The 27,401-nt window shown below is 43.0% G+C and overlaps 3 protein-coding genes across 10 annotated transcripts; 2 read left to right on the top strand and 1 right to left on the bottom strand.

The window, feature by feature from the left end:
- Nucleotides 1-34: 34 nt before the first annotated feature.
- Nucleotides 35-12,954, bottom strand: slc25a24l (solute carrier family 25 member 24, like). Of its 8 annotated transcripts, XM_035633486.2 has the most exons (14): nt 12,833-12,954; nt 6,615-6,793; nt 5,556-5,628; nt 4,740-4,942; nt 4,502-4,615; nt 4,270-4,396; nt 3,681-3,768; nt 2,971-3,082; nt 2,664-2,822; nt 1,568-1,705; nt 1,346-1,456; nt 939-1,106; nt 714-852; nt 35-622 (listed from the first exon to the last, which is right to left on the bottom strand). In XM_035633486.2, exons 5-14 carry the CDS (start codon nt 4,541-4,543, stop codon nt 444-446), a joined length of 1,263 nt encoding a protein of 420 aa, XP_035489379.1. In that variant the 5' UTR covers nt 4,544-4,615; nt 4,740-4,942; nt 5,556-5,628; nt 6,615-6,793; nt 12,833-12,954; the 3' UTR covers nt 35-443. The 8 variants fall into 8 exon arrangements, with proteins under 8 accessions (XP_035489379.1, XP_035489377.1, XP_035489376.1 ...); XM_035633484.2 differs by having other exon boundaries at nt 4,502-4,942; nt 5,048-5,628; XM_035633483.2 differs by having other exon boundaries at nt 4,502-4,942.
- Nucleotides 6,811-11,204, top strand: dnajb4 (DnaJ heat shock protein family (Hsp40) member B4). The gene is made up of 3 exons (XM_035633491.2): nt 6,811-7,021; nt 8,280-8,860; nt 10,166-11,204. Exons 1-3 carry the CDS (start codon nt 6,811-6,813, stop codon nt 10,394-10,396), a joined length of 1,023 nt encoding a protein of 340 aa, XP_035489384.1. The 3' UTR covers nt 10,397-11,204.
- Nucleotides 12,723-27,387, top strand: gipc2 (GIPC PDZ domain containing family, member 2). The gene is made up of 6 exons (XM_035633492.2): nt 12,723-13,333; nt 22,753-22,938; nt 24,014-24,194; nt 25,089-25,201; nt 25,614-25,695; nt 26,112-27,387. Exons 1-6 carry the CDS (start codon nt 13,061-13,063, stop codon nt 26,261-26,263), a joined length of 987 nt encoding a protein of 328 aa, XP_035489385.1. The 5' UTR covers nt 12,723-13,060; the 3' UTR covers nt 26,264-27,387.
- The last annotated feature ends 14 nt before the right edge of the window (nt 27,388-27,401 follow it).

Here is a 27,401-nt window from a genome sequence, read left to right as displayed (position 1 = left end):
ATGATAAATGAAAAAGGAGATGTCTGAACCCCTGTTATGATTTAAAATGTCATACTTTATTACACAGCTCACACTTCAACACGTCCTCATTTACACTGCTCAGTCTTAAGTGGGCCGTTATCACACATTAGTATTTAGTCACAATGTAAATCTCAAGTCGAACCATGCATAAGCACACAATGAGGTTTTACTTTATTCACAAAAACTTCACCGCGTCTCCAGGTCTTGGTCAGAGGGTAAAAGTCTTTAAGCTGCAGAGGTATTAAAGGCTGTATCACATGATAATGCATGTCTGGGGAGACGTGACTCTTTTTCTGGATTCCCATTATTTTCAGTCACCCCGTTCACATTACCCAGAGTCCACAGTTTTTGTATTATTTTTTTGTGTTCCTGATTATCCTGACAGCTCAGTGTGAAAAGAAAAACAACCTCTCTGCTAAAGCTCAAGACTCCAACAGATTTTCAAATGTTCTAGTTAAAGTGTAGTTGATCAAGGCACATGGAACAGCCCTGACAAAGCTGGCTCCCATGCCGTTATAATATCCCCTAAGTCCACGTCTTTCATATATCCCAATAAGTCCTTCAAAAACACCTGAAGCCGGACGTGATTCTGAGCTGAAAGCTGCAAAACATACAAAACGATGATGAGGACAACACGACCAAAGATTGTTTCGAATAGAGTCAACTGTGAATAAACAAATATAAAATGTTACCTTGCGCTTGCTGCTGAGTGCGGATCACTGCCAGTGGGTAGCTGGTCATTTGTCCAGAGGCGAAGGCCACGAAACTGAAGAAAAACAGTTTGGAGTCACTGTTGTAGGCCGGATCACTCTTTGCCCAGTTCATGATCGACTGCGATAAGAAGAAAATATAGTAAAGGCCGGTATCTGTCAGATCGAGCTGGGTTTTTAACCCTTTGAGTTTTTGTTCCGTCTCACCTGGTGAACCGCACACTCCATGCCTGCGTAGGGGATCATGCAGAGGATACTGGGCTTGAATCCTCTGTAAAACGAGGACAGAGACTCGTGTCTGTAAATGGATCGGGCGCAGGCCGCCATGCCATTGTAGGTGCCGGCTTGCTGCAGGTTCAGTCTCACCTTTAACACCTGAGGGACAAGAGGAGAGAGATTTATACATAAAAACCTCCACTGACACATTAAATCCAGTGTTTGGATATATTTATATGATTAAAATACAAACGACATTCCACTGTTTAAAAACTCTGACACCCGACATTTAAACTTAGTAATATTCTATACATAAGCAATTTTTTTGCTGTTATGGCCGAAATACAGGACAGGACAGAAATGTTGAAGCACTCAGACCTGCGGCTGATCTCTGGTACCTCTAAAGGGTAGAAGGCAGCGTGAGCGACGGCACCGGAGACGCAGCCCAACCCGAAACGCTGCTGCACCGTCAGAGTCTCCTGGGTTCGGTTTTGGGTGTAGACCTTCAGCTGGACAGGGCAGAGAAGCTCTGAGCGTGTGCACGTCGATTAGAAATGGGAAACTTGTTCCTGAATAATTCAAACTTCAGAGAGTCACGTCTGCTATCACATATGCCTGACCTGGGCGTAGATAAGACACTGCAGTGTCGACTGTGGCGTTCCCTTCAGCACGTTGACGGCGTTGCCCTGCCACATCGAACGCAGGCCGCCTGCTCTCATCTCGTGGAAGCCCTGGGAGAAGGCCTTGGATCCATGAACCTTCGGAGTGCACAGGAAAAAGTTTCAACACAGAGATATACTGACTAACGGTTTGAGGATAAATTCAGGTTCACATGCTGCAAAGATAACAAGGTCTCACGTGTAAAGCGACAGAACAAAGGACAGAATGAAAATCACGTCAACGTCTTTTGACACGCTCCATTCAGGGAGGTCAAGAGGTCAGTGTGAGCCACAGGGAAACATCGCTAGATGCTGCACTGACTGAGCTCTTTCTCAATGATTCTTCAGCATTAAGTGTGTAGCACTGATTCAAAGTGGGTGCAAAAAAACAGCCGTAAAGATATGATCAGTCTTGTAAAACATTTCTTTTATTCAGTGAACTGTAAATCGAATGCTCCTCAAGCATCAGGAGAAAGACAGATTATGTCATACAAGGTAAGGCTAGTTGATAACACGCTATCTTTACACCCTGATGCTGTACAGTAATACAACCTCTCAACCGTAACAACAGGGAATTTATTACAAAAATCGGTTCCCTGTTGGTCAAATTTCCGACCAAGAAAAAGAAAGAACAGAATCCAGACCACGTGAAAGAATATCAGGGCAGGCGTTAAAGATTTCACTAAATTACTCTGTGAGTTTAACAGAGGAAGTTCGTCATTATTTTTAGGAGCACAATATGTAAAACAATAATCTTCATGGTCTTTCGTCAGCATATATAACAAGTTATAATGTGGGGTGTGGTTGAAAGCTCTGAAAGTGAGTTAGTGGAGCTCTGCTCAAACAGCTGGACAACTGAACTCTATAGCTGGTATACAGTGATACACTAAATGGTAGTGCACCTAGACATCTAAAAAAACGTGTGAGAAGCCCTGTCGCTCAGTGTCGCGCAAAAAGGTGTTTGAAAAAGAAAAAGTGAGAACTTGTCAAGAACCTTAAAGGTGCATCACTATTAAAACGGTTTAATCAGAACCATGCAGATGTTCGTAGACCTGACCTGGAGTTGGGTCTTGAGGCGGTCGATGGGCGCCGTCACAGTCCGGGATACGGCATCTGCCAGTCCTGCTGCCACAACAAACGACCTCCACGCACCAAAACCAGACGCCTCTTCGGGGAACTCGAGGGGCATCGCACGACTCTCCCCGACATCAAAAACCTGCAGACGGACAAACGACAGATCACATTCATCGCCCTCTGTTTTTAATCATTGCGTTATTATACTGTATATGTATGCTTAAGTGTACAGACACTCCCGTCAACAAGCCATCAGGAGCAAGAGACACCGCTCGACCAGCTCTTCTTACCAGCTGGTGTTTCCATGAGGTCACCAGCTCCCCGATGCTGTCCACGGGGTTGAGGATGACATGGTGCAGGAATTCACCCCAGTCCACCGTCATCGAACTGTCCTCGTCCATCCTGGCATCAGCAAACACAACAAATGTCCATATGTTCACCGTGTGACTCGTTTGTTTCATCACAATGTACAGATTGTGAGTGAGAGTGTCAAATTGTGTCTAAAACACGATCCTAGTATCACTTTACACAAGCGCATATGCTAGTAAAGGTTGCCAGTAGTGTCTCTAATATTGATAAATGAGTTGATTGGTCACAGAATGCTGACATAAACTAAAGATATGTTGTTTCCTTCTTATGTTCCAACCATCATTAATTAAACAGTTGTGGATTTTCCAACTAACAAGTCTGCAGTTACAAAAGAAACATTAGTAAGTCAGTGGATTCTCTACAAAAGGACTGAATCCATATATAGCAGGAAAAAAGTATGGTCTTACAATCTGGCAACCTGACTATTATTAATCAACAAAGTAATCAATTACATTTTTTGATAGCAGAATCTTCACTATAAAACTGAGTGAAATGTGAAATGTGAAATGTCCATCACATCAGTATATTTTAAACCCAGTTTGAACCTAATGTCACTTTATGGGGGCAATAAGCATTTGTTCAAATGTAACAATTAATCCATGAGGTATAGTAGTTGGCAAAAAAATCTTACATTTGTATAATTTTTTTTGCATTCGGCTTTGAAATGACCACTCCTAACTCCTTAAACAAACATATGATGTCCTCCTGGTCAATTGCCCCTGATCGGAGAAGAAATGCACAGAATTACAATACAAACACACACCGGGACTTGATCTTCCAGTTCATTTCTGCAACACTGTCCAGTCGATGGCTGCGCTCAACGTCTCTCTGGGGAGTGACACTGTGCACTCTGACTGTAGCTCTGCTCAGTGTCATGTCTGTGGTGTACTATAAACAAGTCTCGTGTTTGCACGTCTTTCTGTCTCTCTTTCTTGTTTGACCTTGAAAACAGCGTTTATTGCCAGAAAAAGAACGAGCATTTACAGTAGTTTAAAAAGAATATGCCCAGGTGGAACTACACATCTTCTAGATCAGTAGTAGAGCACATAACCATATTCTGCAGGAGAATAAAACTGCAGGCGTAATTCTTCGAAAAACAAATGAGCACATATTTGTGTTTATAGGCAGTGTTATTTAACAGCCTAGCATTTCAACTGTTTCATTGAGAAATATTAACATTTTCTTTAATAAGCGGTAGGACTCATACTGTAACTACTCACCACACTTGTTCTTGTCAAGGTCATGAAAGTGAATTTTCCACTTCCTCTCTCTGGCCATCATATAGCTGAGGAACTCTTCATAATTCAAAAGGCCGTCGTGGTCTTTGTCATAAGAATCAATGATATTCTAGGAGGGGAAACAAATGAATCAATGGAAATGAATGCAATAATTGAATGAGGGTCATGAACATAAATACAGGTTTGGGAAAAAGTAAGATGATGAAAATGTTACCTGGGCCTTGGCATCTGCGGAGATGATCCCATGTGTCCTCATCTCGTTGTGCAGCTCTGCCACTGATACGAATCCATCTTTGTTTTGGTCCAGTTTAACGAATAACCCTCGAAACTGATCCATATTCAGGGTTGTATAGGAAGAAAAAAAAGATGAATATGCCAGGCTGCTTTATCCGCTGCAGGTCCTCTTTTGAAAGGAGAGAGATAAAGCTTCGGTGATGAGCAGAGTTTATCACCCTGCAGCCTTATTGCACAGACGCTGACTCATGCAGTCGATGCAGTGTCAGAGCTCTTGTCGTTGGCTCAAAGAGAGAAGCAATTTCCACTTCCTCTGTGGAGCAGCAGGTGGCGCTGTGGCTGCAGAAGAGGCGACCACAGCAAAGCCCCCATCATCATTTTCAATCATCACTGTCTGGGCCCCACTCCTCTATTTGTGGACCTGGTGACAGAGTTTCCAGGGTGATTGTAATAACAATAGATAATAAACAAATAATAGACAAGTAGATAGAAATGTACGTAATTATGGAACTGAGAAAAACTCAACCTTTAGTTTGATGTGTGGAGCCAATTGGATACAATAGGAATGTTCTGGATAATAAGCCTACACACACTCTCTCTCTCTCTCTCTCACACACACACACACACACACACACACACTACCATTCATGATCTGCCTTTCACAGTCCAATGGCTCGTTGTGCATTTTTGCTACTTCTATATTCATATAACATCTACAATTATCTTTTTCAAGAAATTATTTAGTTATTAATCAGTCGGATGTCTGACATTGTTTTCTCATATGTATCAAATTGTTTTATGGTGTCATAAAGAATTTACAGACGACAACTGAGTCTGTCACCTAAGAAACACATAACATGTTTATCATGTGTGAAACGGTTCCTCACGTGAAGAATTCCCATCATAATCTCATATAGCCAGGTATTCCACGTGAAAAACGACTTATACAAAGACATTTTATGGTTAAGCAAAAGGTAAAAAGACGTCATAGTTAATTTATCCATTTAATTAAATTGTGTGTTGATCCAAATGACCTGGAGTAAACCCGGGACTTTTGGGGGTGGGGGCCCTGGCCAGTTGCCCTGTCTGCCCGGTCCTCCCTTGTGTCTGTGGAAATAAAGAGTGAGTTAAATGAGCCTTTGTCATAGTGATTGCTGTGATTTTTTTTTTTTCCCCCCACTGTAGGTCCAGCTGTCAGTTTACAGTCTGGTGGTGTCACCTTGTTTATCACTTACATGAGACACAAAGAGCGGGACTTTTCTCACCCCTCACCTGGATGATGAGGTGAAGGAGCCCGGTTTAGTGAGTGACGCGCCTCGGTGCTTCAGTGTTTCTAGAAAGAGCCGCGGGATTCCAGCGCAAGATGTCGAGTTGGCGAGCGTTAGATAGAGCGAAACCGGAAATAAGCTTTCAAAATAAGACATTTTTTAAAAAAAAAATTTAAAAAGTTCTCTCAGTTAGCAACAACAAGTATAGCAACAGGTATTCTCTAACGGCACATGCTAGGTAGTTAAAAATATAAACAGTAAAAAATTTTTTTTTTAAAGTTTATCAAGCACAGCAAAGGCTGTTTTTGTATTTCCAGTTTCCGATGAGTTACGCTTCAATTTCGATTGAACCAATGAGGAGCGGTGTGTTAAGTGATTTTCACTTTTGTCCCTTGGACAGAGCTAGCTAGCAGCTTCGAGTCTTTACGCTAAGCTAAGTTACGCTAACTAGCTGCTAGCTTTAGCAAAAATATTTAAGCTAACTGACGAAAACCACCACAGCAGTTGATAGATGAACGTGAAACAGAAAAAAAAACAAAAAGGTACTTACGGGTACTGCAAAAAAAAAAACCGTTTTAAAATGTTATTAATTGTATTAAAATCTTATTCTAAAAAAAAAATGAATAAAAAAATAAGTCAACTAGCTAACTTTTATATCTCTGGCAGCTCCGGAGCCAGTCGCGTTGTTGCAACCAACCGGATGCAGAATGACGTGTTCGTGTTTAACTTGACTTTGGCGCTGTGTGGATGCAGGGGGGGGGGGGGGGGGGGCGAGGCTATTTAAAGTCCCGGATAAATAAGCGAGGGTCCACGGCGCCGACTAACCGCCTCTAGATGGTCTTCATCCCGCTGCAGCGTGTGTCTGTCTGCGGCGCCCTGTTCGACACCGGTCCCGACTGAATCTCCTCCGCCAGCCTCCAGACCAGCCCCTGGCTCCCGAGTGCGCCCATCTCTCCTCTCGGCGCGCCACGTCCGTCCATTCATTTGTCTCCTCAGTCGATCATCTGCGAGAGGAGGGAAGATGGGCAAAGATTACTACAAAACGCTGGGCATCTCCAAGGGGGCCACGGAGGAGGACGTGAAGAAAGCCTACAAGAAGCAGGCGCTGAAATGGCATCCGGACAAAAACAAGTCCGCGGCCGCCGAGGAGAAATTCAAGGAGATCGCCGAGGCGTACGAAGTCCTGAGCGATCCGAAGAAACGGGAGATCTACGACCAACACGGAGAGGAAGGTAACGTGTGGATTCGTTGCGTGACGACTCTTCATTCGCCTCCGTCGTGCCGTTATAAACCTGCTATAATAAAAAGATGATGGGTGGACGTGAGACCACAGCTGGCTTTTAATTCAAGTCACTCACTGCAGCCAACAGGCCCAGAAATCAGCTTGTCAGCAGGTAGCACACCTACAGTTTCCTGCATAATATTATTATTATCAATAATATTGATCCCATTATACTATATCTGCATATATAATAAACCCCCAATTAAAAAGAAACAAAGGGTTGTCAGGACAGAGCCTCTCAGAGAAATGGCTGCTTTAGTATAAAACAAAAAACAATGTTTTTCATAATGTCAAACCTTTCTGTTCAGCGTGTGTAGTTTCTGAGTATGAAGTCAGTCCAGATGGCGATGGGTGGGAGGAAGCATGTTCGATGTGAGAAAGGGAAGAAATATTAAAAATGAACGGTGGCTCAGTAACTTCATTTTGACCACTGATGTATCAGAAAGCACACGAGGGATGTTAACGAGGAAAGGCCAATGTAAAGGAACCGCAATGTAAAAATATGCATATAAAGGAATGCAAGAAGAGCGTCACAGAGCAAACAGAGCATCTAAATGTTGTAAAAGGCAAGATTTTTAACATTGCCGCTGGGAAAACTGCTGTAATATCTAAAAATGGAATGAGACTTTGTCCACCAAAGACTCAAGTTCTTGACTATCCTTTAAAAAACATTTTTAATGCAGTTGATTTTGAACCGCAAAGTATTTTATCGAAACAGAATTCCAGTCTCCAACTCAAAACGCTGATGAATAAACTGTAGGGCTGCGGCAAAATATTATTTCCACAGAGTAAAAGTGGCATATTATCTCATCGAAGAAGCTGGAACCATCTAATGTTTGATTTTTTGCTTGAAAAACGAGTAAAACAATGAACTGGTTATTGAAATTGTTCCGTCGAACGTTTCACCAACTGATCCCCTCATCATTGAGGCTCTAATAAACCCACTCACTTTATGGCCGATACACGAGCCACTTGGTGTTTGGCCTCATCCAGAAGATGGGACTGTGCATCCCTGTCGTCAAAGTCGGCGCCACAGAAAGCTCTCCCACTGCCCAGTAGTATCAGGATGAATGACTGATGACCCTGTAATATTGTAATATTGACCTCACTATGTAAAGGGCCTTGAGACAATGTATGTTGTGATGTGGCGCTATACAAATGAAATTGAATTGAATTGAATTGATGAATCATTTCCCTCTCTCCGCCAGGCCTTAAGGGAGGAAGTGGACCCACTGGGGACGGACAGGGCAGCACGTTCACCTACACCTTCCACGGGGATCCTCACGCCACCTTTGCCACCTTCTTCGGTGGCGCAAACCCCTTTGAGATGTTCTTCGGGCGCAAGGCCAATGGGCGAGACGACGACGACATGGAGGTGGACGGAAACGACCCCTTCGGCTCCTTCACCAGCTTCAACCTGAACGGCTTCCCCCGGGACGGCCACATCGGCCCGGGGGGGCAGCAGCGCCGGAAGCAGGACCCGGCCATCATCCACGAGCTGAGGGTCTCCCTGGAGGAGGTCTTCCACGGCTGCACCAAGAAGATGAAGATCTCCCGCAAAAGGCTAAATCCGGACGGCAGGGTTATGCGCAACGAGGATAAGATTCTCACCATCGAGATCAAGCGGGGCTGGAAAGAGGGGACCAAGATCACGTTCCCACGGGAGGGAGACGAGTCGCCAAACACCATTCCTGCTGACATTGTCTTCGTCATCAAGGACAAGCCACACCCGCACTTCAGGCGAGAGGGTTCCAACATTGTGTATCCTGTTCGCGTGAGTTTACGCCAGGTGAGGCAATTTTCCTTATTTTGGCACCCACTGCGACTGAGTGGTATTAATAGAGTCTGATCAGAACAGGCTCACGTTTACACGAGAGTGCTGCTTTAAAAGCTCGGTCACAACCCACTAAACTGAGCGTAGTCTACCTGAAGAGTCGATTTTCCCTGGAAAGTACAGGCACACTCTATGAGCATACTACTAGAGAACTACACACACACTTTGGATGTGTACTTATGTAATCTGGTTCATCAACATTGAGAAATAGGAGATGTATCATGGGGAAAGCAGAGAGGCGGCGGCCGCCCACACACACACTCACACACACACATGGTGCAAGATGTACTTATATGGCTCCTCTCACTGTCCTCGACACTCAGAGATACATCTCACCGCCTCATCCCTGGACATCTGACAGCTGCATGCTGAGAAATCACACAACATGTGTCCTGACCAACAAAATCAGCTGCTCTGATATATTTGCCTAGTTGCAGTTACATCGTACATGTCAGCTGATAAACGACAGAGGAAACTGCAGAGCAGAAATGTCCCCCCAAAAAAACAGAATATTCAGATTTTCTAAATTCTGTCATATTTAATTAGTTTCAAAATCCGGTATCAGTCTTCCACCATTAGTGTTGATAAGATAAATGCCAAAATTAATAGATGTATTCACAGTATTGCTGCAAGGTAAATCAATACCATCCACAATTTAGCCAAACTTTTTAATCCTATGATAATTTTGTGTTATCGTGCTACATACAGTAGAGACCGACTGATATGGATTTTTAGGGGCCGATGGAGATATCGATATTAGGGAGTACAAGATTCCCGATACTGATACATCGGCCGATATACGTAAATATATATGTATGATTCTAAGATGTCGTTATCAAACCTTTATGAAAAAGAAATGTAATTGAGGCTCGATATTTTTGTTTAACCATAAACTTTATCATAAAAAACAATTAAAAATGACAAACACAACCAAATTAATAGGACTTGAATTAGGAAAAAAACATTTATTCCACCTAAAATGTAAACACAATATCGATAATATCGGTCGGGCTCTGAACATATCAGCCGATACCGATATGTCTGTGACAGGCTAATATCTGCCAATATTATCAGCCAATCGATATATTGGTCTGGCTCTAACATACAGTGCTTCTGTTGCATTGAATATCAGTTTGTTATGTCTGTTTAGTTATCATGTGAATTTACCACATTGTGCTATACACTGTCAAATATCCAGGGTGACCTCATGTGTTAATATGTTTTGCCTGCAGTAGCTCACGTGTAAGTTGTCTTTTTCAGTCTTTGTGCGGATGCTCGGTTACCGTGTCGACGATAGACGGGAAGACGTGCAACATGAAGATCACGGACGTCGTCAAGCCCGGCATGAGAAAGACTGTCGCCGGACAGGGCCTCCCCTTGCCGAAGAACCCCGAGCAGAGAGGAGACCTGGTGGTGGAGTTTGACGTGAACTTTCCCGAGACGTTGCCCGGCAACGCCAAGGACGTCTTGAAACGACATTTACCTGCTTAGGGACGAAGGACACGGACTGAGCGAGGCGAGACAGACGCATGACATCATGACTCACACGTGTTACCAAACAAACACACAAGGACGGTTCTGACAGCTCACAGATGATGCACCACCCTTCTTACAAATGTGCAGTTTCTATTTTTGAGCCAGTTGGTGTTTTTTTTTATAAATACCATGCATGCTGCTGAGTTGATACGGGCGAAGGACAGTCTGGATTGTCCATATCTGGAAGTGCACATTATATGTATGTGGGTTCTTTTCCACAATCACTTTATCTTTTTGTTTGTTGGAAGTTGTGAATGAGTCTACAGTTGCCACTAGTTCCCAGTGATCCTGGGAAAAATGTAGAGCCGAACCGTAAATTATTATGCTCTCATTTAGATTAGTTTGGAGGCTGTCTTAAAAAAAATGTGTGTACATGTTATTCAAGTGGGAAGTGGTCGAGTGAACTTTAGAACTGTACATCTGAAGATACTTTTTGAAACTTTTTGAAATAAATATTTCCAAATGAACTGATCTGGAGCGGTTCCAGTCGTGGAGAGGCATCCAAAGAATCCTCCCCCATTAAAAATAAACTGCACATTAACGATAATCACTTAAAAACCTCTAATCCTGCTGAGGCCTATTTATAGTCCGCCTGCATAGCAATATATTACAACAAAAATGGATTCTCTATGGCACCAGCAAATTGTGTTGATCTTCAGAAATAGAGTGTGTTTTGATAAGTCGAATGTGAATATTTTGTTGTTGTAAAGCGTATATGGTGAAATCTCAAAGTTTACAAATTAAAAAAAACACATTCACTGAAGTTGCTAATAGCAAAACTATGAGTGTGTAAATATAGCCGTCTGGTTTCAGCTGCTGGATATGAGCTGCCAACACAGAGGCCTTTACATTATCCCACCAGGGGACGCCACATCACTCACCATGGCTCAGGGGGGAGGAGGGGGATTCTATAAAAGCCTGATAATGGCTGCTATGATTATCAGATGGCTACAAAATTGCATTTCTTTTATTCATATTTTTGTAATAGGTTTTGTTCACCATCCACCACCAGTTCTTCTAAATTTTTACCCATGTTATAAACTATATAGGCCCACGCGATGAACGAATTGTTCCCTTCGAATGACAAAGAGTTGTGTTGAATGGCTCCACCGTCCCTAAAATACTCACATACACGCTCATCAGCTTGTGTAAATGGTGAGTCACTATTATCCCGGGAGGTTGCAGAGTAAACACACCTGCTCCTTGCTCAATGTGACTTCACCAGCCTGTATGGAAACCAGTGTATTGAATATAACCCATATTAAATCCAATTTTTAAAAAAAGACAATAATTCCACATCGTGATCTTACAATGCATATATTTACAGTTCTCATTTTAATAAGCCTCAGAGGGGGTCAGAGGTGGTGAACAAATGAGCTGTGGATAAAAAAAACTAAAAGTACAGTAATGGTCTTCCCAGGGCTACACCCATGGACAAGGATAGTTTTACACCTTTCACATCTGTCTTAAATGAATATTGAGGTGTACATCCTTGATCTAAACACCTAGTTCATAGTTTACCTGAAGCTAATATGAGGAAGAATGGAGGACATCCATTTGACTTGTCCAATTCAAACAGCTGAATTAGGATTTTTTTCCCTCCATCTCTTACATCACTCTTTTACATCAAAGTGCATCGAAAGCGACAGCTTAAATCGGCAAGTATGAACTGCAGGGATGATTACAGCAAGCAAAAAAAAACTATTTAAACGCACATGGTCTCCGTAGATTATGAGAAATTGACATACATCCTTGATTTGCATCTTTTTCTCACAGTTTTGCATCTCTTTGTAGTAAATTGCATTTTCACATTTCCTGCAGTTACCATTTACTGTCAGGTGCCACTGTCTGCAGATTCACACTGACACTCGTCAACACAGAAATATGCCTAAAATGCTTCTTCTTCTTTTTTTTTAAGCTATTCTGCTGTTATTGGTTTGAACTACATCACAGATTTTACATTATTTAACGGAATGCTACTCTGCTGTGCATCTATGATATCAAGAGGGGGACAACAAAACAAATATTGGATTTGTATTTGGTTGGAAGAAGATACTCAAAATCCAAATACTCAGTGATCCTAGACAATTATGAATCTATTCTTTAGCCCATCCCTGTTGTGTGGGCGTATCATGTTGGGCTATTTTAAGCCATATTCCTTTTGCATGAATGTGTTGTAAAAAATACCAGGAATAATTGATTTAAAGCCCCTTGTGGCTGTGTACAGGTGTACAGGTGCACCGAGAGACTGGCCCTCCCGCCCCGGTGGGGCCCTCGGCTCCTCCCACTGCGCCTGCGCCCCGCCGACACACCAACAGAGTCGCTATTGTTAGCCGAGGAGCAGCCAGCCGGGCCAAGGGGGGGTTGTGTCAGAGTTTATCCCACACTCACCGTCTCACCTGCCGAATCTTTTCACCGTCGAAGAGCAGCCCGGGGTCGTGGGGACGACGAGGAAAGGAAGGAAGGAAGGAAAGAAGGAAGTGAATACAGACCGCTCCACCGTTGTGGCTCGGGACTCAACAGGTACTTCAATGTTCTAGCAGCGGCTCGGACATTCTTCTTTTTTTTTTTTGTTTTGCTTTTACACGAAGGAAAAGAGACTAACAAACAACAGAAACGATGCCGTTGGGACCGTGGAGGAAGAAGAACAAGTCGACGAAGGAGCATCTGGTGGAGAACGAGGAGGTCGGGCCGGCAGGTGCCGCCGGCAGCCTGAGCAAATCCGCCGTGAACGGCGCGGGACTGCCGCCGCCACCTGCCAACCTGCGGCCCAAGCTCGTGTTCCACACGCAGCTGGCGCACGGGAGCCCCACCGGCAGGATCGAGGGCTTCACCAACGTCAAGGAGCTCTACTCCAAGATAGCGGAGGCGTTCACCATCAGTCCGCCGGAGGTAAGAGCTCACCTGTTGTCCGTGGTGGAGGATCAAGTCACGTCGTAAGGGATTTAGTGTTGCGTTTGCGAGTCGGTCAAAGCTCCATTTTACTTAAGGTACCTGAAGTACTCTCGAACAGATAGGTTTCTAGACTTTTTTACAAAGTGCTCATGGCCGGATTAACTTCGTCGGGGGGCACTGGGGCAAATATTTGTTGTTGCCCCCCCCCCCCCCCTGTACATGGCAGTTTTAATTATTTCCTCAGACACCCAGGAACCAACCAGCACTCTCGAGCTTAAATGGATGATGTGAACATAATGTGATTTTGAAGTGGGGTTGAATGAGTTACTTCTACATAGTTAATGTTACCTTATGAAGATGGTGATCAGCAATGTAATTTAACGGAGTTTGGAGGAGAAGTGGAAGAAGCGAAAGTCTGAGTCCCACTGCAGCAGAGGGGACCACAGAAAAACGCCTTTTTCGCCATATTTTTAAATGCTTACCTAAAAAAAAACCATATATCCGTTCAATTGTACGCTGAAGGACGTATTTTTTTCACAGCGTCAGTTTTCCACCAGACAGACGTTAAAGTTTGCACAATTTTTTTCAAGCGTACTTCGGCCAAATCACTGAACTATCCCTTTAAGTGAAGTTAATTCAACTTCAACTTCAACTTTATTATCCCAGAAGGAAATTTGATCTGCATCAAATCACGTCAAGGTCCAAGATAAACATAAAATATTAACAGCAACCGATACAGGAAAATTTCCACACCTCTAATGAAAACAAGGTACACCTGCCACACTGAACCAGAAGCTAATAAACAAGCTAAAAACATTAGAAACAGCACAGCAGTAAATGAATACATGTTAAGTGAAGTGATGTACAGAGACAAGTAAAAATTGAATGGAAAATAAGTGAATATTCAATCCAGGCTAATCCAAGCTATCTAACAAGGATACACATGAAAACAAGCACGTTAATGAAGTAACTTCAGTAATTGAATAGATTCATAGAAAATAATTTTGGTAATCGATTGAGTCTTATGTTGTTTGTTTGTTTTTGGCTAAAACACCAATCAGCGTCTATATTTATCACTTTTGCCTGTTTTAAAATAAAATCATAGTAAACTGAAATCTTTGGCCAATGACAGAATGCCTTTTTAATACATTTTGCTAAATGCAAAACCTTTACTGGAGTATTAAAGTATTCATTTAAAATGGAGTATTTGTACGCTGTTGTGTTGTTGTGTTGCTAATTTTACGACCAGTACTACAGTAAAAAGGTGTGAACAGTAAGTGACTCTTCCCAGAGATGTCTCCCGTGGTGGCCATTAAATTGAACTTTGATTGTGTTGTGTCAAAGCTAGTCAGTGTTTATAGAGGCACGCCCAGCTGACTCTCTCCCTTGCAGGATTGAGAAATGTCTGCATCTTCATTATGCAGTCACTGGGGTATTTTCATGGCCATTCAGCAACAAATTCCAGCTGAGTGTCTACGTGGAGGTCATGAAAACAAAACAAAAGCAGCGTCTGTGTCCTGAGCTCAGACTGCTTAAGCTCTTCCTTTTTCAAAGGAAAGTTTGAGTGGTGTGTCAGCCTGAATATGACTAGAAAGGCCGGCAGGGCAGCGTGCTATCAGCCTGGTTTGCCCCCAGGCGCTGTAGAAAATGTGAACTTCCTTCCACTCTTGAAGCTCAGAGATGCAGTTGCTTCAGTCAAGTTCTCCTCTTTAACTGGCCACCGTCTTTCTGACTTGATGGTAGAAATGAATGAGACTCAAACCCAGCTGCGGTTTTGTTGTTGTTCTATCAATTCGACAAGTATTTGTTCCATCATGTCTATCGGTGATTTTCATCAGCGCCTTTCTGTCTCTGTGTAGACTTGTTCTAGTGCAGAAGCTGCCTTACACCATGTTCTTTTCCTTGAATAGTTTTGGGATTTTAGACGGTTTTGGGAAAGTTGCATTGCAAGCTTGGATTCGAACCTCCATCCCTACGAAAGCTGCCCTGTTTTAAGAGTGCATTGATCTTCTGGCAGCTCCAGAAGTGTTGTTCTGTAGCTGATTTTGGAACTTCGAGCCCATTTGCAGCACATGAATCGGTATGGAGTCACATTTGTGGTGATTGTTATAGTTGGCACACCGACAGAAAGTAAATAGTTCGTTGTTTGAGTAACGCCTCTATCCTTGCCAAGTAGGTAGCAGAGAAAAATAATGCAGAAGTCAAAATGTCGCGTTGTCACATTGGCATCCTTTGGTGTACAGTAGATGGAAAACGCGTGCACGTGTCAAAGAGCGTATCGGCCCATTCAGGACATTTCACAAAAGGTTGTACACGCACATACACACAGGCAAATAGATAGAGAGAAGGGGTGTGATGTGATATTGTTAGATGTTGGACTCCGCAGGTTCTACAACCGGAAGTCCCTCGCGTCCGGCTCGGGCACAGCCCTCAGATCTAACCAGATAACCCGTCCCAGCCAGAGCCAGACGCGACCCAGTGGACCCTGGGGATCAGCTCGGCCCAGGGCCTCCTCCCTCCATAAACACCAGCCAATGTTGACTGGGTGTGACCTGTGTCAGAGGAGACAAGAAAATCCTTCAGTGCTGTCAGATCAAAGCTGACAAACAAAGCTCAGCGTTTCAGGGTAGGAAGTCTAAATTTGAATGGATACCTGCGATTCGAGCTGGTGCCTGGTGCCAATATTGTAGCCAAGTCTTGCCACTGTTACTCAAATAATACTTTGGATAATGCTGAGAGGTGTTTCTGATATTTTGTTCCCTCAATCGTATCATTGAGGGTAGAGTAAATATTAGAAAAACCTGTTCTACTCTATAGAATTCAACAGCACCACAACCTCTTAAATTACCAACACTTCCCTGAAAGACTTCCAATGAAAACAAGGGAGGATGTACTGTTCTATCAGACTGTGTATTTCCCAACCAAACTCGGGGATGAAGTAAGGAGTGTAATTTCTTATGGATAAATGCAAGTAGGCTACGTATCATTTCGACACTGGTGCTATTATGATACCCAAGTTTTGTTACCAGTATCGTAATAATACCCCATGTTTTTCAGTGTTACTTGTTATCCAAGCACAGCTATGGAAGAGCATTGCATCACAAAAAGGACAGTCGTAAAGCAGCAAATTACAGATTTTATCTCAGAAATGATCTGATCAACAAATAAGTGATATTCCAGTGGCACATTTTGTTTGGTACTTAGTAAGTGGAGAGCTATATATATTTTTCTTTTCTCTTCAGTCCATTTTCCGGTATTTTGCCTCTTGACCATACCACCGTCTTAGCGTGATGAGGGCAGTCAGTCATCCTTTGAGAGTCCTTTTAAAGATGCATTTATTCTGTGCCTTGAGTTTGTCTTGGATTTTGTCCAAATATAATCTGACAAAAAACAATAAATGTCAGTTACAAAAATGTTAACAATCTCTTGCCAATGTGCAAATGGTTTTTTTCTTTTCTTTTTTAAACAACATTGTCAAATGCAGTCTGCTCTAGAAATCTGCTGTTAAGACAATTACAACACTGAGCATCTGACATTGTTAAAGGTGTCATCTGCCCTAGCTGTTGTGTAGACTTGGAATACCTGCTGTCCGCACTACTCTGAAGTCTTCGAGCACGTAGTAAACGATGCAGTCCCCGTTTTAGTTCGAAAACTCCAGGACTGTGTAGTATGGACGGGCAGAAACTGCGATTTTTGGAAATGACGCAGTCATTTGCTTCCTGATTGGTTCTCCGAGCGGTAAAGGCAAAGCATTGTTAACACTCACTGTTCCACCTCTTACTTTTTTCTGCTCTTACTTTCCACCATTGCGCTTCCTCGTTCGTGATATTTTCTATAACTAAGCAACCTACTGCGAGGAGTCAATCTGCTTCCTGTTTACACCGGCACGCACATGCCCAGTGTACATGAACGGTCATGTGATATACAATTTTTAGGTGTGTTAGTATGGACAAGGATTATTGCTGATGTGGTGCTAAAACGAAGTATTTAAAATAAATATAAATAAAAACGGTGTAGTATGTATGAAGCCATAGTTTGCTGGACTTTTTACACTTTTGAATAATGTTTATGCTGCGACGTTTTGAACATCTAAATATCTAAAGGAGCTGTTGTCTTCTTGTTAAAGATGGACACAGCAGAGCAGAATTTTCCTTTCAAGGTGAAGAAGATGCGCGTGAGTTAACACAATTCATTAACACTTTTAAGATGGAACTAATTTCTCGTGGTGGCTCGTTAATTTGGCGTTTCTGTGAAGGAAACAAGTGTCACTGTCACTGCGAGCGGCACAGAAACCATGACTGTGGCTGTTTGTCAACTGGCGTCGCCGGGATCGCTGAGGTTTGCACGAGCGCTCGGCTGAGCTTGATGAGAATTATGTAACGGACAATGGTGTTTGCTTCCCAGGCCGCACTCGTCGCCTCTAACAGGTTAAAAAAAATGTTGCTTTCCAAACAGACATCACATTGCATCGAAGCATGTGTGGATTGACTGAGCATCTATTGTTGTGCCTTAATTAGACAGTAGACCTCGTGGTGCAGTAACTTTATTTAGGAAGCAGAACCGATGGAAAAGGAATCTGTGCGAGTGAAATAACTGGTAACCGCTTCGTAACTGTAACAAATACACTACAAGTATAGGGAGAGTACTTTACAGCACATGAGTACATTATGCAAACTGGGTTCATTCCCCGTTATCTCGGCAAGCCAAGACATGATGTCAAAGTGTTTGGTTGGAGCTTTGGATGCGATGTTTTATGTGCTCTTTCTGCTCGGGTCAAAGTCTGCTTGTTATTCCCGCACCTGCAGAGTTTTTAGGCGTGGCTCTTTGACTTTGCTTCTTGTCCACCTGTCGCAGCCATTTGCCTGCAGTTTGAATAGCTGGTCTGCAGCCGTCTCATTTTTGCAGGTTCCAGGTGGTTGTGGTTCACATTTTTTTTTGCAGCCAGTCATTTCTTAATCAGGGGCAGGGGGGGGAGGGATTAGGAGGAAACAATCTAATTTGAGCTTCAGTCTGCAGTTTGTATTAACCGAGCTCCCACACTCACTAACTCGATGGTGAAAAAAGGCCAAGCAAGCGTCAGGATTAACCGCAGTCGAGGCTAAACAGACTCTCTGAGTCTTTGTCTGCATGTGGAGACGTCTTGCATCACTCAGAACAAACGCTTGAAAGACGATGTAAACCTGTTCTGTACTCTGTAAACAGAAAACCTTCTTCTCGACCATTTCATTTCTGATGTGGATCAGGTCGACGGAAATAAACATCACAATATTCATTCAACATTATTTTTCACTTGCAATATGTTCACTCCCTGGCCACTTTGACATTTACAATCTAATGCAATCCAGTACGAAGCTCTGCCACATATTCTACTTTCCCCAACTTTCCAAAAGAGACGTTAATTCAACTGAACACTTATTCCTGAGGCACAACTGTGGTTAGTAGTGGTTTGTACTTTCTATAAAATGAATTCAAAAATAATATTTTTCCTTCCTGTCAACACATCTAACAGTAAATATCTATCTGACAGTGTCACTCGAAGCTGGACATCATTATCTTTGCAGGGAGGTAGAGTACGTAGCTGCTGACACATTGTTTTGGATTTCATTAGGTTTTACAGGCTTATCAAACATAGTGGCATAGTGTTTATCACAATATAGCAATTAATCTCAAATTGCACAAGAAATTTATGTTCTGTGCAATGAAATATGTTTCTTTTTGGTCCAAAATCCCTTATATAAAAATGTAAATCCCCAGAAACGACCTTTAAATCCCCAGAAACGAAAGGTCTTCAACCATTATTTACATATTTTAAGTCTGTTGCCTAATCATTTCCACTCTACTAGCAGGATTATTTTATTATATCGAGAAGGAATGCTGGGATTTCCCAAGTTTATTCTTGCCCTAACTATTTGGGCTCAAGTTTTTTTTCCAAGTTACTGGTGTGCGTGCGTGCGTGCGTGCGTGCGTGCGTGCGTGCGTGTGTGCGTGTTTACCAGCGATGATGCAGAGGAAGCGTTGTCGCTGCCCGACAGCCAACTCGTTTTTCTGAAGTGATTTCCGGGTTTATGTCAGTCCGAGGATCGGCGTGACCGTGATGGGTGTGGTGATCAGGTATCAGAGGAGAGTTTGACCTCTGGTTGTTGTTAAACATCTCTCTGTCTGCCGTGATGGTAGAAAATAATCTTTCAAGAGGCTGCAAGCAGTTAAAGGTTCAGTCATATATTTTTCTTTTAAGGTGGCAAAAAAACCAAAACGAGTCTTCTTGAACTGACCTGAAGCTCAAATGTCAGACTGACTTTCTAAACGGTCATGTGGCAATCAGCCAAACATCGAGCTAAGTAGTATCAAACCATTCCATCATCGATGTAGTAGGTTGTAATCCCGGATTAAGGCAACACAAATAGTTTTTCTTTTCCCCCGAATAATTTTCATTAACTACTGTCAAGCAAATGAAGCCACATCTGAAAAACGGTGATGGGGGAAAAGTTGCAGCGGCAGACAATGAAAACATAGCTGAGCTAGCCCTGTGATGTTTCTAAATGTAGCGCCATGGTTGAAGGGCCACAACACGATGGAGAGATCGCAACAACGTGATTGGTCGTTCACTCTTCTTCGACGTTTTTAATGGCGGCCGGCAACCAGCGGAAAATCTGCAACATGACTCGTTAACTGGAAACAACCTAAAAATGGACCTTGTATTGTTTTCAGTCTAAAAGTATAATTCACATGTCAACATGCGTTTGTCAAATGCACTGACCACATCATGTCTGACTCGACTCCGTACGAAACCGATCATTCCTCGTTTGGGTTGTTGACCTCGTGCTTTACCGACCCCCCTTTTATGAAACGGTCATTTTAGAAGAAGCTCACATCCGCAGTCGGGTCAATGATTACACCGGCCTCAAACGCTGATGGATGCGATTTCCTGTTGAAAAAAAAAAAAAAGCCACACCACAATACACACGGCAGCTTACGTCAGCATTCCCTGCTAACTACTAAAAACACGTGGCGCTGACTGAAATAACACCAGACGAATACGGGAAATAGGGAATAACATTTATTTTCCGCCTTCTCTCCACTGTGAGCGCTATATTCCCCGGTTTAATCTTTCCAACCGACACAATTTGACGAGGCTCTAAATGGGACAGAAGGGGGGGTCCAATTAAAAGTTATCTAACTCTACTTTCTGCAAACACAGGCAGGAGAAGTGATTTCTAATGTAATTGTGTGGACTTAAAGATGTAGGTGGAGATTTGTAAAGAAAAGATTAACTGCTTGTAAAATATTCCTATTTCTCAATGGCTGCTGTTCAACTACAGGTTCTTTCTCCTTCTCTGTTTAGAGCTGCTGACCTATTTGCACTCCCCTTCAGGGAACAAAAGGGTAACTGCAATTTAGTAATTATGTTGGGGAGAGCACTCTTCCTCTCTACTGTCAACACAAAAAGCTTTTTATTTCAGGCAAAGCAGCGCAGCCCTGTTAGAAAATGCTGCTACATTTATACACACTTTCACATCAGACTCCAAATGAATGAATGAATTTATTTGTCTCTTTATTCTCATGTCTTTTTTGTAATCCCCCCTTTGAAAGCGTCGGCCCATTGACAGCACTGTCACGGATGATGGCGGAACAGATGCGTCTCCTTCCACTTGCCCTTTTCCCATGTGGTTATCAGGGTTTCGGCCAGTGGGAGGAGGTGCAAGTATCTGTTCTTGTGGGTCGGGTCATTAGGAAGTGAAGAAGCGCGTCGCTGCACTCGAGCTACACTACGGCCGGTGCGAACGAGCCATGTCCGTCGGCACAGCCGGAGGAGAGGGAGTGCCGCTGAGAGCTGAGAGAAGCGGCTTGATGCGGTCTTGGTAACCGGGCTCGTAGGCGTCCGCTGCTCTACCTCCCACTCACTCTTGGGTAATAACCTGGCCTTGGGGGAAGGAAGAGATGTTATGGAAAAGAAAGGGAGAGAGAGAGAGCCATCACATCAGCTACAGTAAACCCCTTCCCTTTATCCTCCGGACTCTTTCAGTGTCTCTCTTTGCCTTCTCCTCTTAGCGGCCTCCTCTCCATTATAACCCCATTCTTTAACAGTCTGGTTACCCAAGGCAACGCATGAGGCCGTGTCGGTGATTGTGTGTGTGTGTGTGTGCGTGTGTGTGTTAGTGTGTGAGTGTGAATGTGAGTGTGTGTGAGAGACAGTGAGAACAGCGAAATAAACAGGTCCCGACAAGGCAGACCCTCGCTGCCAGAGCCTGATTGGTGCACAGAGGTCATCCTCACGATGAGCCAACACAAACCAATCCCTTTCTAACGCACCAACCCAGAAGTCGGCTACGGAATCTTCGCTCTGTGTTTTATCAAAGTCCCGCTAGGAAGCTGATCCCACAATAGTTGTGATATAACGTATTTATTTTGTGCATCATTCATGTGTCTTGCACCATAACTACAAACAAGACAAAAACAGATACACCTCCGCACGCGCCAGACTTTAAAAAACCTCCAAATCAGAGCACAAGCCTTTTTTCCGTACAGATTACACAATGTGAAACGTAACTCCGGCATTGACTGCGACTTTAACACGTCAAGCGTAAGAAGCGCTTCCCCGCGCTGTGTACGTGGAAAGTGTGTGTGAACAGGAACCGAAGTCTTACATTCATCAGACATAGAAAAAAAATCAACACCTTCTGCAGACGTTTTACAGAAAAGCTTGTATCTAAGGTTATTATATAATGGACAATAGAACAACAACAACGGAAAAAAAATTCATATCAAGATTCATATATATACTGTATATATTTGAGTAGGTTTAGCTGAGTAACATAAGTGATAAACAGCAATAAAAGTAGAGCTTATGAATACCGTCCATGCTCTGTCTAGGTGAGTCAGAGCAGAATGAATGATTCACCAGCAGTGTCCTCCTCGTCCTGGGTTTCACCTCCTGTATCTGTTTAAAGTGCTGTTAAATCGGGCCACTTGTGCATCGTGTTCCGGACGATCACGTTTCTCCCCCGATGTGGCGGCCACAAGGTGTCGAGGCAGATTTGAATACATTTTCTGGCAGAGGAGGAAAAGGTCGTTTTGCACAGATTTGGACAGATGACACCCCCCCGGGGGGGCGGAAGAGGGACATAACTGCATAACTTGGCCCCCGATGATTCCTGTATTTAGTGTTCTGACGCAGCACTTTGTCATCAACACTTTTATTTTTAAATCTGTTCTCAGTTTTCAAACTGCGACTAAAACCTGGGATTCTTTTTTTTCTCTCTTATTCTGGGTCATTCCTTTACAGGCTAGAAGACAAACGATTATATTCGTGCATATTAAAAACCTTTTATCTTAGCTCAACGTGATTAAAAATGGGTATATATAAAAAAAAAAAATCGTTAATGTGCTGTGTATGCCTGTTGCACGTCTCCGCACAGATCCTGTTCTGCACCCTGAACACCCACAAGATCGACATGGACAAGCTGCTGGGGGGCCAGATCGGCCTGGAGGATTTCATATTCGCCCACATCAGAGGGATCAAGAAGGAGGTGGAAGTCTACAAAACTGAAGACGCTCTCGGCCTCACCATCACCGACAACGGCGCGGGCTACGCTTTCATAAAGGTGAGGACATACGGAAGTGACGTCTCACCGGGAGCAAATCACAGAAAAGGATCTTCTGTTGTGTTTGTTTAATTTTTAGACGTGTTAGAATCTGTCTTAAATGTGCCACTGAGCATTTTATTAGGAACACCACTACGACTAGGTTGAAAGGTCCCAGCTTCAAGTCTGGATTCCACAGGACGTTGGCATTATTTTTTGGAGATACAGGTCTACATTTTCAAATCTACGCTCGATGTGGGAGCGACGATTCAACGTGATATTTTCATGCGCGTGGAAAACAGCAGCTGGTCATTTTGCACTGCGGCGACTTGCTCGCACGACCGCCACGTTTAATTTCACAACCTCGCTTTCATGGTGGAAATCATGATTCAGCAGCTCGTATGTTGCCCCTTGATACAGGCTGGTGTACGCTGACGCTGCACCAGAGCAAACTGCTCACATGTGCCATCATGTGATTCTGAAGCTGCACTGCAGCCTGATACACTGTCTGTCACACAAGAAAAACCACGAGTCAGTTCTGGGATGCTGTTGTATCATATGAGCTACGAAAAGAAATGCTGCATCTTTTTAAAACCAATGTTCAGTTTACTGATTCATTCAGATTTAATCTTGGATGTCCGAAACATTCCCACATCTTTTTTTAAACTTTAAGAACATGAAATGTTCAGCCAAAATATTACATCTTCTCTTTCAGTAAGTGGTTGACCAGAGAGCAGAATGTGGGTTGGGACATTTACAAGGTCTGTCTTTAGCGCAAGATAGAAAGAAAAAAATATTGAAATGAACAGATTTCCCATCATTTATGTTAATCATCTACCAAACGCATGTGGAGCAGTTGCTACTAAACTGATGGAGCAGATTTATTTGCATCACAGTTGTTGGTTTTCTTTATTTTTCAGATGTTTTCGTAAACTGTGTTATTTTTCTTTCCATGGAAGCTTTTTTGATAAAATATTAATTTGTATTCTTCTGAATCAAGTGGGCTCACACTTGAACTTGAGCTGAACATTTTGCTTTTGTTTAATTACATTCATCCACGGTGAATCTCACTTCCTCGTCTCTTCGTTCGTGGCAGCGCATCAAAGAGGGCAGCGTTGTGGACGGGGTGAAGGTGATCTGCGTGGGCGACCACATAGAGTGCATCAACGGACACAACATTGTCGGGACGCGGCACTACGAGGTCGCCCGCATGCTCAAAGAGCTGCCCAGAGACAAAACCTTCACGCTCAAACTGGTGGAGCCGATGAAGGCCTTTGGTGAGTGAGAAACGAGATTCAGGAAAAAGGCGTAGGTGATACTTATAGACACATTATATATCACACTTTAACATCACATTACTGACCTTTTGATTAGGGCTGCACCTTTACGATAATTTCCATTTTCACTCTTCTCGATTCGTCGTTTTAACCTCCATCTTGTCAGAAAAAAGACAAATTGGTTCCACAGATTCTCGGAATCCAGTGTGACAGCTTCAAGGTTGACAGCTTTTATTGTTTTGTCTGTGCAAAACATTCCAAAACCCAAAGATATTCAGTTTACTGTGATTGAAAACCGAGAAAACCAGAGAGTCTTCATTTTTGACAGGCTGAAAGCAACATTTTTGCTTTAACATTTGGTGATTGACTGATTATCAAAACAGTATAATCACCTGATCAATAAATGGTTTCTGCTTTAGAACAATCAAAGCTTCAGCTGCAACAAGTTGTCGAATAATTTCCCCAAAAATTATCAGAATCCGCCTGGAATAAGATCTTGGACGTTGTGGTTATGTGGAGGAAACGTTAGACTACGAGGCCACAACATTATCAGTCAATCTGTGGATTATTTTCTTTATTGATTTAATTAATTGTTAAGTTTATGAAGTGAAAAAAATGAAAAACAATGGAATTGACTGTTCGTCAGAGGGCAAAGTGAAGTCTTGGTCCGACTAACCTCCCAAAAGATTATAAAATATTAAATCCCCTTTAAATATGCAGAGGGGAGAAAAGAACACACGGTCACATTTGAGAAGCTGATTTGTTGTTTATCAGAACAGCTGCTGTTTTCTACTGTACGGTTACAAACTGGTACTCCAGAACTGTCTCTGTTGCTTCATGTTCTCATTTATGAATAAGTTCCGCTGTTTTAATGCTTCTCTTCTGATTGATCAGAAATGCTCGAGCCCAGGTCAAAGGGGGCCAAACCTGCCAGTGACAACAAGATCGGCACAGGGAGGGGGACCCTGAGGCTTCGCGCCAAGGGCCCGGCCACTGTGGAGGAGGAGGTGAGTGTCTCTAGATAATCCTACTGGAACCCGGGTGGGACAGCTCAAGTATCAGTGGATGACAGTTTATTTAAATTCAGTCCCCTTCACTGACTCTTATCGTTGTGATCTGACATTTGTATTGTGGATGGACGTCCACCTCTGGGAGACCAAGCTTATATTTTCCCTCTGGACACGGAGCTGTTGACATTATTATGAGGACTGCAAAGAGGCTGTCGCTCTACACACAGATACACAGAGATGAGGCTTAAACACAGACACAAAAACACTTGAAAAGCTGGAATAATAAATAACTGTCAGGTCACAATATTTGCAACATCCTGGGAAGTAATGTGCCAAACGTTACAGCAACGAACAAACGACAAAATAGAATAAACGTTGAGGAACTGAATGACTTGTTTGTGTCTTGTAGCCGACGGAGTTTGAGGAGAAGGCGGTGAAGAAGGTGGACGACCTGCTGGAGAGCTACATGGGCATCAGAGACACTGAACTCGGTGAGCGACATTATCAACACTAACAACAAGAATGATCAGAAGATGTCATAAGCAATGATGACGTTGCCTCCACAATAATTATCGAAGGTTAATTGTTTTTGATTCACAGTTTACAGCTTGTTAGGTACATCTAGCTAAAGCTAATGAATTAAACCCACTCATGTTTTAGAGAAGTGTCGATTCAACTGTCTGATCATTTAGTTGGATGTAGTTTGTGGTGCAAAAAGTAAGAGAGGGGTTAAAGAACTATTCCCAAATGTTTGACTGTATGAATCGGAGAACATGTGCAGTCATTAAAAGTGATCCACATCTGGTTTTACCCTAATTTCAGTCTTCAAATACAGAACGGTTGAATTAATGTGTCATCATAACTCATAACTAACATCATAACTAAGTGTCTGCTCGTCCCTCTCCAGCCGCCACAATGGTCGAGGTCGGCCGCGACAAGAAGAACCCGGATGAATTCGCCATGGCGTTAGACGAGACCCTCGGGGACTTCGCTTTTCCCGACGAGTTTGTCTTTGATGTGTGGGGAGCCATCGGCGACGCCAAGCAGGGAAGATTCTAGGTTTTGCTCCTGCCTCCCAAACAAACACACACACTCACACACACAAACACAATCCCTCCTCCCCTAACCGCCCTCCTCCTGTCCTCCAGAAGCCAACTGGACAAACTTCAACCAGTTCAACCAGGGGGGTGGATAAAGTGTTCCTACTGTACCGTCACTTTGTTGTTAGGCGTAGCTTTGCACTTGGCGGGGGGGAAGTCTCCAAGTGTCGACTTCAGCGACGTCAGAGGTTTCGGCGTAATCTCGTAGAAGATTTCGACGACATGCGGAGTCTCCAGTTCCAGATGTTGTGTAAACCTTTTTGTCGGGGCCGGGATAGCTCCAACTGCATCCTGAGAAGCTTCACGATGCCGCTCCTCCTCAGGCAGAAGAGCGAAGCGAGTCCACAGTGGTCGATTACACTGGTCAGAAAATGGTACGTGCACAACCTGTATTGTAAAAACAATCACTGTTTGAATCGCTCTTTACAGCTGTGTGTCACTCGGAGCATACAGATGTCACAGCTTTTTATAGGCTTTTTTTTAATATATATATATATGTGAAAATGCTGCTGATTTTATAGCAGCAGTGTTTTGTAATTCTAGTGATTTGTAGCAATGTTTTATTTTTATTTCCCTCCCATCTTTTAAAATCTTTTTAGATGATGTCATGGTAAAAAAAATATCATGTTCGTCTTGTGATTTTAATTTTTCCTTGTGCCCTGAAACATCTTCGGCATGATCCTTGCGTCCATCTTGTCAGAGACACACATTCCTTATGTTTCTCATAGTCTGTCACTTTTAACATGTCATGAACTGAGGCATATTTAGAGAAGCACGCTTATTATAATTTTTTTTTCTTCCTGTAATTTATTTTGTCATGAAAAATCATAATGCTGTATAAGACCTTTTATACGCGGAGGCCATTTTGAAGGCCGTGTCTGGAGATGGGATCGACTGCAATCCGATGTTCTTAAAACTGTTGTAACTGCAACTATTCAAAATCACCGTCAAACTGATTTTAAATAGTGACGCGATTAGTGTCGTGTGCCGATGTTCAACCGTTCACGGCGGTCGCGTGTTGTTTGACAAAAAAACGATAAGGGATCAATATTGTTGATAGACAATAAAATTTGATAGTTATAACTGCAGGTGTCATT

The sequence above is a fragment of the Scophthalmus maximus genome, chromosome 5, assembly GCF_022379125.1.
Source record: "Scophthalmus maximus strain ysfricsl-2021 chromosome 5, ASM2237912v1, whole genome shotgun sequence".
Taxonomy (NCBI): domain Eukaryota; kingdom Metazoa; phylum Chordata; class Actinopteri; order Pleuronectiformes; family Scophthalmidae; genus Scophthalmus; species Scophthalmus maximus.
This window is presented reverse-complemented; position numbering and strand designations above follow the sequence as displayed.

What these genes read in the sequence shown, in the direction of transcription:
- slc25a24l (XM_035633484.2), bottom strand. Translation starts at nt 4,624, where the DNA reads ATGGATCAGTTTCGAGGGTTATTCGTTAAACTGGACCAAAACAAAGAT. An exon ending in CTGCCTTCTACCCTTTAGAG is followed by an intron (nt 1,107 to 1,345) that starts GTACCAGAGATC and finishes CTTGTCCCTCAG; the next exon opens with GTGTTAAAGGTGAGACTGAA. An exon ending in TGGAGTGTGCGGTTCACCAG is followed by an intron (nt 853 to 938) that starts GTGAGACGGAAC and finishes TTCTTATCGCAG; the next exon opens with TCGATCATGAACTGGGCAAA.
- dnajb4 (XM_035633491.2), top strand. Translation starts at nt 6,811, where the DNA reads ATGGGCAAAGATTACTACAAAACGCTGGGCATCTCCAAGGGGGCCACG. An exon ending in CGACCAACACGGAGAGGAAG is followed by an intron (nt 7,022 to 8,279) that starts GTAACGTGTGGA and finishes TCTCTCCGCCAG; the next exon opens with GCCTTAAGGGAGGAAGTGGA. An exon ending in TTCGCGTGAGTTTACGCCAG is followed by an intron (nt 8,861 to 10,165) that starts GTGAGGCAATTT and finishes TGTCTTTTTCAG; the next exon opens with TCTTTGTGCGGATGCTCGGT.
- gipc2 (XM_035633492.2), top strand. Translation starts at nt 13,061, where the DNA reads ATGCCGTTGGGACCGTGGAGGAAGAAGAACAAGTCGACGAAGGAGCAT. An exon ending in CGGGCTACGCTTTCATAAAG is followed by an intron (nt 22,939 to 24,013) that starts GTGAGGACATAC and finishes CGTTCGTGGCAG; the next exon opens with CGCATCAAAGAGGGCAGCGT. An exon ending in GGAGCCGATGAAGGCCTTTG is followed by an intron (nt 24,195 to 25,088) that starts GTGAGTGAGAAA and finishes CTGATTGATCAG; the next exon opens with AAATGCTCGAGCCCAGGTCA.